This window comes from Urocampus carinirostris, chromosome 5 (genome assembly GCF_059441175.1).
Source record: "Urocampus carinirostris isolate Australia breed hairy pipefish chromosome 5, RoL_Ucar_1.0, whole genome shotgun sequence".
Taxonomy (NCBI): domain Eukaryota; kingdom Metazoa; phylum Chordata; class Actinopteri; order Syngnathiformes; family Syngnathidae; genus Urocampus; species Urocampus carinirostris.
In genome coordinates this window covers 44,725,254-44,737,756 of record NC_142353.1, presented here as the reverse complement: position 1 = coordinate 44,737,756, position 12,503 = coordinate 44,725,254, and the positions used below count along the sequence as shown (strand labels likewise).

The 12,503-nt window shown below is 42.0% G+C and overlaps 1 protein-coding gene across 1 annotated transcript in view; it reads right to left on the bottom strand.

Moving 5' to 3' along the window:
• gnb1l (guanine nucleotide binding protein (G protein), beta polypeptide 1-like) overlaps positions 1-12,503 on the bottom strand; it is a 68,380-nt gene that overhangs the window by 29,979 nt on the left and 25,898 nt on the right. Inside the window, exons 4-6 of the mRNA XM_088335247.1 lie at positions 11,233-11,358; positions 10,983-11,145; positions 1,892-1,984 (exon numbers count right to left, since the gene is read on the bottom strand). Coding sequence (XP_088191373.1) covers positions 1,892-1,984; positions 10,983-11,145; positions 11,233-11,358 — 382 coding nt within the window. The remainder of the gene's footprint in view (positions 1-1,891; positions 1,985-10,982; positions 11,146-11,232; positions 11,359-12,503) is intronic.

The following is a 12,503-nucleotide window of genomic DNA, read 5'->3' as shown; positions in this document are numbered from 1 at the left end:
TCTTTGGTGTGATTTAAAGCGGGCCGTCCATGCTCGGAAACCATTAAACCTGACTGAAGTGGAGATGTTTTGTAAAGAGGAATGGTCCAAAATATCTTCAACCAGAATCCAGACCCTCATGGGAAGCTTAGGAAGCGTTTAGAGGCTATTATTTCTGCAAAAGGAGGATCTACTGAATATTGATGTCATTTTTCTGCACCTGCCTACTTTTCTGTAAATCCTATTTACTTAATTTTACTTCTCGGATATCACTGTGTTTGTCTGCTATTTGATATATTTAACTGAAATTGCTGATCCGAACAACCAATCATTTATAAAAAAAAATCTTGAAAATGATCAGGGGTGCCCAAACTTTTGCATACGACTATATATTTCTAAAACAGGCATTTCTTATTCCACATAAAAATAATTAGGGTGACTCGTTAATTTATGAAACAGAAAGCAAAGTTTTGCTAGGCTCAGATTGGATGTACAGCTGCAGGCCGATCTATGGCCGTTCCAAACAATAATTACAGTGTTGGGACTTAGCTAGCTGAGAAGAAGACACTTGGTAAAATGGTAGAGGACGAGCTGTCAAGCTCTAAATCAGGGGTGTCCAACTCATTTGAACTCGGGGGCCACATGATAGAACAAACATTCTGTCGGGGGCCAGACTAGTAGATTAAAGAGAAAGAAAAAGAGAGATAAAGGTATAAGAGAGAGAGGGAAGGAAAATGAGAGAGGGCGGGACAAAGAAAGAAGAAGAGAGGGAGAGAGCGTGAGAAACAAAAGATAAAAAGTCGTGAGAGAGGGGGAAAAGAAAGGGAGAGGAAGAAAGAAATCCAAAGAGAAATAGAAAGACAGAAGGAGAGAAAAGAGAAAAGAAAGCACAAGGGGTATGAAGAGAGAAAGAGAAAAGAGAGAAAAGGAAAAAAGGAAGTTAGAGCAAAAGAGGTTAAAAGAAAGAAAAAGGGAGAGAGAAAGAAAGATAGAAAAAAAGAAAGAAAGAGAAGAAAGAAAGAAAGAAAGAGAGAAAGAAAGAAAAAAAGAAAGAGAGAGAGAGAGAAAAAGAAAGAAAGAAAAAGAGAAAGAAAGAGAGAGAGAGAAAAAGAAAGAAAGAAAAAGAGAAAGAAAGAGAGAGGGAAATAAAGAGAGTAAGAAAGTAAGAAAGAGAGAAAGAAAGAAAGAAAGATAGAGAGAAAGAAAGAAAGAAAGAAAGAGAGAGAGAGAGAAAGAGAGAGAGAGAAATAAATACAAGTACAGTGTCTTTGTTCGAGGCACCTGGCTTTGGCAACATCAAGTTGACATATTTCAACCTGCAGCTTGTCTTTCTCTTGCGCTTCTCTGAGTGTCTCTCACGGGCCGGCTTCAATCCCTTATCGGGCCTGATTCGGCCCACGGGCCGCCTGCTTGACACCTGTGCTCTAAATGATTTGCCACGTCTTTTGTCATTGGATTCTAACCAACAGGGTTGGGGAAGGTTACTTTAACCGGATTACTTCAATGACTTTTGGATGACTCCAATAGCAAATATGCTAATAAAAGACAAAAGAAACTAAATATGAATAAAATGATGACTCACAACACGTGGTAAGCTTTCTCTCCTGGCTTTGATCTCTTTGATCTCCGGCAAAACGAACATCAAATGTGACAGAAACAAAATGAAAATCAATCCAAACAGCTTGCCAACATCATTTTTTGCCGTTCCATGGATTCCGTTACTCCCCAAGCCTGCACAAAATTTTGTCAATTTATTCATATTTGGTTTCTTTTGTCTTTTATTAGCATATTTGGTATTGGAGTCATCCAAAAGTCATTGAAAGTAATCCAGTTCAAGTAACCCTACCCAACCCTGACCATATGTATGATAACGGTGTGTTAGAACTCTACTTGGGAACAAATAGGCACTCACCTGCCATAGCTTGATGCACATGAGCATTCCATATTTGGAATTTGGTAACAGGCTGCAGATCGAAGTCTTACCGGGTAGTTCAACAATCTTCAGCTGCGGAAAAGTCGAGATATTACCATTAGTAAGTGACAAAAACAAATACCTGATATAGTTTATAGTAGGGGGCAGCACGGTAGAGCAGTGGTTAGTGCCTGTGTTGCACAGTTCTGAGGTCGTGACATCGAACCTCCTGTGTGGAGTTTGTATGTTTTTGTTGGGTCTAAAACGACCACTGTATTGTGGGAGAGCTAAAAAAAAAAAGATTGGCTAACCGTAGAAGGAAACTCAGGCAAAGACTTGTTTTGTATTTTTACAACTGCAGTTGGAGAAGGGAGCTTTCGACTCGCTGGCCAAACTCCTTCTGATCCTCCCACCTTCTGCCTCTGTGTTTTATTGAAGTCACAAGGGTGGAAAAGTACTGAGACAAAAAGAAAAAGACCATCCCCCTGGACAGCCTTGGGTGAGAAACAAAGACAGGAAGACTAGGTAACGCCAAAAGGGACCATGAAACTGATTGAAGAATACACCCCTTTGAGCAAATACATTTAAGCCTACTTTACAGTTCTCCCCGCGCTTGCGTGGGTTTCCTCCGGGCACTCCGGTTTCCTCCCACATTCCAAAAACATGCATGTCAGGTTAATTGGCCGGTTCAAATTGTCCCTAGGTGTGAATGAGCGATTGAATTGTCTGTCCCTGTGTGCCCTGCGATTGGCTGGCAACCAGTTGCCCAGCTGACACAAAAAATGGTTGGATCGCTTTCTTTTGGCCACTTTTTACCACGGAGGAGGAAGTCGCTTAACTCTTGAAGCCTATCTTCCAAAAGTAAGTTAAACTAAACTTTATCTTTATAGAGCATATTATTTCATGAAATGTTTATTTTTTTAGTACAAAACAATACAGGTTGCTTATTCGAGCCTTAAACATACTTCTATACGTTATACATTCAATACGTGGACTGAGCAATTAGGGAAAAAACACTGGACCGCGTGTACAGTAAGATCAAACATGTAGTTGGATCAGGCCATCTCTGTCTGTCCCTCACCCCCTCATACATCCCCCTCCGGAGGTAAACAAAGCCTATGCAACAAGGACAGTACAAGCATCTTCTTTGTTCCTTTATATCTTTGTTGTCTTTATCCTCACTGTAAAATGTGGAACTTGAGTGCCACGTACAATTTCGTTGTCACAATATATTCAACCCACGTTGTAACCAGGGTTGGGTAAGGTTACTTTAACTTGATTACTTTCAATTACTTTTGGATTACTCCAATACCAAATATGCTAATAAAAGACAAAAGAAACTAAATATGAATAAAATGACTCCATTTTGTGCAGGCTTGGGGAGTAAAATGATGTTGGCAAGCTGTTTGGATTTATTTTCATTTTGTTTCCGTCGCATTTGATGTTCGTTTTGCCGGAGATCAAAGCCAGGAGAGAAAGCTTACCACGTGTTGTGAGTCATCATTTGATTCATATTTAGTTTCTTTTGTCTTTATTAGCATATTTGGTATTGGCGTAATCCAAAAGTCATTGAAAGTAATCCAGGTAAAGTAACCCTACCCAACCCTGCCCACCTGACACAAAAAAATGGTTGGATTGTTTTCATTTGGCCAATTTTTACCACGGAGGGGGAAGTCGCTTAACTCTTGAAGCCTAACTTCCAAAAGTAAGTTAAACTCAACTTTATCTTTACAGAGCATATTATTTCATGAAATGTTTATTTTTTCGTACAAAACGATACAGGTTACTTATTCGTGCCTTAACTTAAGGTAAAAATACTACCTCATACGAACGTAAAATGGTACTCATGCCTATGTTTCTTGCACAATGTTGATTGTACTATGCTTATTGCTCACCTTGCACAATGTTGACTATTTTTTTGCACCAAATGCATAATTGCACAAACCCTTACGATACCAACTGTATGTAACATCCTACATACCGTCATTTCTTTGTGTAAATATTGTGTCAATTATAACTATAACCTTATACTCCTTGTTTTATAACCTTATCTTCTCTGTTCCTTATCTTCTTGGTTTCTTTACCTCACTGTGAATGTGTGAAACTGGAGTGTCATGCCCAATTTCGTTGTCACAATATATTCAACCCATGTTGTAACAATGACAATAAAGGTACAGTGGAACCTGGGTTTTCGAACGCCTCTCAGTTCGAACAAATCGGTTCTCGACCAAAAATTTCGAGAAATTCTTGCTTCGCTTTTTGTTCAAAGTTCGAACGCCGGTACGCTAGGGGCGACGCTGAGCGGCGTACGAGTGTAGATTGCCCCCACCCCTCGTGAAGAACTGTTGTCACGGCAACGCGCACTCCTTTTCTGTTTTCGTTTTTCGAAAGCGGTGAAGGGAGTGTTTTAACCCCTAATTGTGCCTCGGAAGAAGGTCGGTGCAAGCAGCAAAGTTGCTACAGGTGAAAAAAGAGGAGTAGTGCGTACAACTATTGCATTTAAGAAAGAAATAATAGCAAAATATGAAGGTGTGCGAGTTTCCCTTCTTTCAGGAATAGATAGACAGATAGAGAGATAGATAGATAGATAGAGAGATATATAGAGAGATAGAGAGATAGATAGGGAGATAGAGAGATAGATAGATACTTTATTCATCCCCGTAGAGAAATTCACACTTCCAGCAGTCTACCCCGTTGTTTATTTACAGATTAACATGATGCCCTAGGGGTGCTTGTAGCGGAGTGGATGACGTCACGCTAGTCCAAAAGTTCGACATCCCTGCGGCAGATGGAAATCTTTTCTTTGTGAAAATCCAGGGATACACCACCTCGTGTTAGCGAGTCCGTCTCCTTTTCGATTCCCGTAGGCTTTCGTGTCTCTGTATAGCGACGCTGAAGCTGGATTGCTCCGGGTAGCTCCGGGTGGCTACACGTTAGCGTCCGGAATGCTAAACGTGAGCCACGTTTCCGCAAAAAACAGCAACAGCGCTCCCTGTGCGCTTCGATGTTTTCCACCAGCACTCGATGATCTTATTTGGTCGTACAGCATGGCTTCTTCCGACCGGTAAGAAATCCTATTCATAATTCTTTTCTTTATCCTTTAACCGCTCACCACTCGTTGTGGGGACCCAGGTGCTAAATGACGTGTAAACGACCTGATCTTTTTTATTTTTACACGTTCATGTTAGCGTCATCTTTCGTACGGAAGATTACGCTAACGCGAACGTACGATTAGCCTGGGTTAGCTTTACGTTAAATGTTCAAGATAAACATTCAGGGTGTTGGAACGGATTAAAAAGATTTACTTTATTTTTAATGGGAAAAATGATTTCGGTGATCGAACAAATCGGTTTTCGTACAAAGAAATGGAACGGATTATGGTCGAGAACCGAGGTTCCACTGTACATTCTATTCTATTATCTCATCTCATCAGCTGCACCGCTTATCCTCAGTAGGGTCGCGGGGATGCTGGAGCCCATCCCAGCAATCATCGGGCAGTGGGCAGGGGACACCCTGGACTGGTTGCCAGCCAATCGCAGGGCACACGGGGACAGACAACTCACTTGCTCAGTCACACCTAGGGACAATTTGGACCGGCCAATTCACCTGAAATGCATGTTTTTGGAATGTGGGAGGAAACCGGAGTGCCCGGAGGAAACCCACGCAAGCACGGGGAGAACATACAAACTCCGCACAGTAAGGCCGGGAGCTGGATTTGAACCCACTCAGGAGGTTCCCACGACCTCAGAACTATGCCGCACACGCGCTAACCACTGCGCCGCCGTGCTGCCCTATTCTATTATATTATATTCTATTCTATAAACCTTAAACACACAAAATATAGCACTGAAGCACAGAGCGCATTTTCGCAACAATTCCGCAGCCGACCGGCAAATGCAATTGACATTTATCATTGTTTTTAATCGCGGGTGTCATATTTGTTGCAGGATAAGCATCTGTCTGCAGCAGTTATGCCTGTGTAATTGACTGGAGAGACAAAATGGCAACAGTGGCTTCCTTCTTGCTCGGAGATGCTGCGCGAGTGGGTGCGTTTCTCGGCGTGTCTGTCGGGACAATGGTATTATTGAGGTGGCGGGGAGTCAAAGGCGCCCCCGGTGCCTGCTCAACGAGATAGGGGTTAGCGGAGGCACATTGGCTCGGATCGGGTGACTCTTCTGTCCCTTTCAAGTGTGGCTCCTCCACAGCAGAGCAAGTAACATGAATCTGAGTGCAGGCAATAAAAGATGCTTGAATAATAGGCTACCTGCCTGGAATCTGGCCCAGGACCAGACATTACTGGCCAGTGGGTGTGAAGCGTGACACATGACCAAACAAATGATTTTACCAAGCACTCATTCGGCCAAAGAATGAATGAATGAATGAATGAAATTTTTATTCAAACATTCAAATAAAAAAGAGAACAAAAACAATAACTCAACAACAAAACAAAGACAATAACTCAACGACAAAATAGAGTGGAACCTCGGTTCTCGACCATAATCCGTTCCAGAACCCTGTTCGAAAACCGATTTGTTCGATCACCAAAATCATTTTTCCCGTTAAAAATAATGTACCGTATTTTCCGCACTATAAGGCGCACCTAAAAGCCTTTATTTTTTTCAAAAGCTGACCATGTGCCTTATCCTGGATTTACTACACTCACGGATATAAGAGGACCATGGTTGCACATTATTATTGAACACAACGACTTCGGTGAGCTACTCCGGCTATATATTTTCCCTGTATCTTGTTTCAGACTGAACTCGATGTTTCTGTGATAAGCGGTGCAGATAATGGATAGAATGGAGTGTCTATTTTTAAATTCAACTCAATTCCAAGTGTTTATTGTCATATGCACAGTAAAGTTGCGAGCGAAAAAGAAAATAGAAACTAAGGAATGGTTGGCATTTCTCGAATCCCAAGACTTTAACCTTCTGAATGATATTTGGAACGATGCATTTGAGTGACATCGTACGGACACCGCATCCGCACGTGTCTACGACACGTATTTGCTTCTTTGCAAGCTTTCAGAATGTTAAGGGGGTAATAAGTTGGACTGAATCATCTGACTGTTTTGTCCACGTTCCCATTGTAGCGCCTTATAATCCGGTGCGTCTTATGTATGTCAAATATAGGACCAAAAACATTTTTTGCGGGGTGCGCCCTATAACCCGGTGCGCCTTATAGTGCGGAAAATACGGTAAATCGTTTTAATCCGTTTCCAACACCCTGAATGTTTACCTAGAATGTTTAACGGAAACATAAAGCTAACCCGGGCTAATCGTACGTTCGCGTTATCGTAATATTCCGTACGAAAGATGACGCTAACATGAACGTGTAAAAATAAAAAAAAATCAGGTTGTTTACAAGTCATTTAGCACCCGGGTCTCCACAACAAGTGGTGAGCGGTTCCTTGGAAAGGGGGCTCCGTTCCAACACCCTGAAAGTTGGGCTCCGTTCCAACACCCTGAATGTTTACCTCGAATGTTCAATGTAAACAAAGCTAACCCAGGCTAATCGTACGTTCGCGTTATCATAATCTTCCGTACGAAAGATTACACTAACATGAACGTGTAAAAATAAAAATAAAAAGGATAAAGAAAATAATTATAAATAGGATTTCTTACCTTTGTGGTGGTCAGCAGAAGGCGCAGGTGGACGGTGGTGCTATTATTTCTTTCTTAAATGCAATAGTTGTACGCACTACTTTTCTTTTTTCACCTGTAGCAACTTTGCTGCTTGCACTGACTTTCTTCGGAGGCATAATTAAGGGGCTAAAACACGTCGTACACCTATATTAAAAGCGAAAGCAAAAGTAAGCACGTCCGCACGCGATAACAGTTGGTCAGGAAAAGAGCCCTAGCGTACGCACTCACGCATTACCGGCGTTCGAACTCGGATTTTTTGACCGAACAGCGAATTTTTCGAAATTTTGTGTCAGACTCCGATTTGTTCGAACTGAGAGGCGTCTGAAAACCGAGGTTCCACTGTAATGCTACATAATATGTTCAAAAAGGGGTAGTGCTTATATTCCCTACCCCTTCATCTTCCCTATGAAATACAACAACGATATAACAACAATAGTAATAATATTAATAATAACAGTTATGATATGACAATAGCAACAATAACACTAAGTTAACCCTAGTTCTAGACGCACTATTCCCAATCTCTCGTATCACTCATACCCCATTTTCTTCATCTCTGTATTCCGCCAGAATTTTTTTTTTTGTGTTTAAATTTGAACAAGCAGCACGGCGGCACAGTGGTTAGCGCTTGTGCGGCACAGTTCATGTCATGGGAACCTGTCGTGGGTTCAAATCCAGCTCCAGACTTCCTGTGCGGAGTTTGTATGTTCTCCCCGTGCTTGCGTGGGTTTCCTCCGGGCACTCCGGTTTCCTCCCACGTTCCAAAAACATGCATTTCAGGTGGATTGGCCGGTTCAAATTGTCCCTAGGTGTGAATGAGCGAATGAGTTGTCTGTCCCTGTGTGCCCTGCGATTGGCTGGCAACCAGTTCAGGGTGTCCCCTGCCCACTGCCTGGAGATGGCTGGGATGGGCTCCAGCCCCCCCGCGACCCTAATAAGGATTAGCGGTACGGCTTATGAGATGAGATGAAATTTGAACAAGTGAATAGTTGGACATTGTTTGATCTTGTCTTGCAAACCGTTCCAAAGTTTGACTCCGCACACAGACACACACATACTTTTCCTGGTGGTTCTCACCTTTGGGATTTTGAAATTAATACAGCCCATTAAATGATAATTTCCCTCTTTCCAAATGAATAATTTATGGATGTTTTCTGGCACTATGTTTTTGTTGCCCTTAAATAGCAGTTGCGCAGTGAAAAAAATTACTAAATCGTTAAATTTTAATAATTTGGACTGCAGGAATAAAATATGAGTATGATCTCGATATCCTACCCTGTGTATGGTTTTTGGAGGATTAAAAAGGAGCTGTAGTGAACTTTTGTAATGATTGCCCCAGACTTCTGCACAATATGTTAAGTATAGAACTGGAGAACTAGAGAACAATATAATAAATACAATGCATTATAGTTTAAAAGGAATTTGGCTTTATTAATTATTTAAATGTTTTTAGATACTTTAGTTTGTATGTGTCTGATGTGTGTTTTCCAGCTTATTTTATTGATTTCTGATACAGTGTCTATTGCAGCACCATCCATTTTTACTTCTAAATCTTGATTTTGCCTTTGCGATTACCAAAAAATATGACTTTGGTCTCATTTAAATTTAAAGATAATTTATTTATATCAGTCCATACTTTTAGGTTAACTAATTCACGATTAATACAAGTTACCAAATCAATTACTTATTTTTTGAATAGAAGATGTTAGTGTCGTCTGCAAATATTACTGTTTTCAATAGTTTTGAAACATAAAAAATATCGTTAATATGTCAATTAAATAACTTTGGACCCAGTATGGAACCCTGTGGTACTCCGCAACAGATGTCCAAGTATTCAGATGACAACTCTCCCATTTTCACATATTGCTTCCCCCCAGTCAAATAACTTTGAATCCATTGCAAAGCCACGTCCCTGATGCCATATCTTTCCATTTTTTTCATAGTATATTATGATTAATGGTATCAAATGCTTTTTTTAAGTCAATAAATACCCAAACTGCGTATCTCTTTTTTTCTATGCTATGGGTGATTTCTTCTACTCCATCAATAATAGCCATTGTTGTTGATCTGTTTGCTCCAAAACCATATTGACCTTCATTAATTGATCAAAGCGGCGCTGCCATGAGTGGCTGCCTTTCCAGCAGCTCCCCTGTTATCTCTCACTTTTTTGTCCTTGGGTAAGACACTGAACCCCTAATACCCCCAATTAGCAGGTTAGCGCCTTACATGGCTGCAAGGCCGTTCTTGGGAAATGTGGAGCACATTGTAAAGTGCTTTGGGAAGTCATTGACTTGAAAAGCGCTATATAAATGCAGATCATTTCATTTCATTTCATTATTTTATTTTTCAACACAAGGATACTGCTGGAAGTGTGGATTTCCCTACGGGGATGAATAAAGTATCTACCTACTTACCTACCTACCTACCTACCTACCTACCTACCTACCTACCTACCTACCTACCAACCTAGCTCTCTATTTCCCAACCTACCTATCTACCAACCTAGGTTTCTAGCTCCCTACCTACCTACCAACCTAGCTCTTTAGCTCCCTACCTACCTACCTACCTACCTACCAACCTAGCTCCCTACCTACCTACCAACCTAGCTCTCTAGCTCCCTACCTACCTACCAACCTAGCTTTCTAGCTCCCTACCTACCAACCAACCTAGCTCTCTATTTCCCAACCTACCTACCGACCTAGCTCCCTACCTACCTACCAAACTAGCTCTCTATTTCCCAACCTACCTATCTACCAACCTAGCTTTCTAGCTCCCTACCTACCTACCTACCAACCTAGCTCCCTACCTACCAACCTAGCTCTCTATTTCCCAACCTACCTATCTACCAACCTAGCTTTCTAGCTCCCTACCTACCTACCAACCTAGCTCTTTAGCTCCCTACCTACCTACCTACCAACCTAGCTTTCTAGCTCCCTACCTACCTACCTACCTACCTACCAACCTAGCTCCCTACCTACCTACCAACCTAGCTCTCTAGCTCCCTACCTACCTACCAACCTAGCTCTCTAGCTCCCTACCTACCAACCTACCTACATACCAACCTACCTACCTACCAACCTACCTACCTACCAACCTAGCTCTCTATTTCCCAACCTACCTACCGACCTAGCTCCCTACCTACCTACCAACCTATCTCTCTATTTCCCAACCTACCTATCTACCAACCTAGCTTTCTAGCCCCCTACCTACCTACCTACCAACCTAGCTCCCTACCTACCTACCAACCTAGCTCTTTAGCTCCCTACCTACCAACCTAGCTTTCTAGCTCCCTACCTACCTACCAACCTAGCTCTCTATTTCCCTACCTACCGACCAACCTAGCTCTCTATTTCCCTACCTACCTATCTCCTACAGAGAGCCAGTACCACTACACAAACATCAAACGTGTACAATAGCTCAAATAAAACAAATAAAGATCTCACCTCCTCAGTTTGTTGTCCCGCAAAGGCAAGCAAGCCGGTCCCCGCTCCAGTCTCCAGCAAAGAGCACTGACAGAATCCAACACTTCCAGTACTCAGAGAGTCCACCAGCTCTTTACGACCTTGGCCCACATTCCAAAGGCAGACCCTCATGTCCCGTCCCTGACTTCACAACAGAAAGGTGAGATAGAAGATTGGATAATGGATCAGAACCGAGATCCTATAGTCGGACAAGGACAGTCATCATACTGACCTAATGAGAGCATCCGACGAGAGTAGTGTGTTGACCCAGATGACGGAGCTCCCAGAATGAGCTTCTAGAATTCCCTCTGGTCTTCTGTTGTTTAAATTCCAAATGTGAATGGCACCCTTCTCTGATCTGCAAAAAAAGATTTAATGTCATTTCTTGGAATGCGTCTTGCCCCTTTAAGTGAAAGTACCGTATTTGCCGCACCTAAGGCGCACCTAAAAGTCTTAATTTTTTTCAAAAGCTGACCATGCGCCTTATAATACAGTTAGGGTTAGGGTCTTATATATGGCTCAATATTAAATCGCAAGGTCTCGCAACTTACGCAACAGCCGCCGACTGGAGTAGTCCGCGGTGTATGCTGGGATTTATATACCGGCGTTTCATTGGTTAACCAATGTGTCACAATCATCATTTGAATCGATCGCTATTGACTAAAGTTGTTCGGAGCCTCGGATAGGTTAGAGGGCCGAAACAAACCCTGCAATTGGCCGAAAAAGATGTGTCAATCATCCGTTAAATCGATCGCTATTGGCTGAAGTTATTCGGAGCCTCGGACTGGCTAGAGGGCCAAAACAAACCCTGCAATTGGCCGAAAAAGATGACTGAATAGCAAGCTTGCTAAACTACGCCATAAAGAAACATGTTTCATTAGTCTGTATTTGTAAACATTTGACTCTCCTGGATTTACTACACTCACGGTTGTAAGAAGACCATGATTGCGTATCATTATTGAACGTGAGAACTTAGGTGAGCTATGCGGCTTTATATTTTTTTTCCGGTATCTTGTTTTAGAACGATCTTGATGTTGCTGTGATGAGTTGAGTGAATTCAACTCAATTCCAAGTGTTTATTGTCATATGCACAGTAAAGTTGCGAGCGAAAAAGAAAATAGAAACTAAGGAATGGTTGGCATTTCTTGAATCCCAAGACTTTAACCTTCCGAATGATATTTGAAACGATGCATTTGAGTGACATCGTACGGACGCCGCATCCGCACGTGTCTACGACACGTATTTGCTTCTTTGCAAGCTTTGGGAATGTTAAGGGGGTAAGAAGTTGGACTGAACCATCTGACTGTTTTGTCGACGTTCCCATTGTAGCGCCTTATAATCCGGTGCGCCTTATCTATGGAAGATATAGGACCATAAACTATTTTTTGGGGGTGCGCCCTATAACCCGGTGCGCCCTATAGTGCGGAAAAAAACGGTATATCAAAAGGATTTACAAATGTGTGAGTCTAACCATGGAATTTGGTCAAACTATGTGTGTAAAAT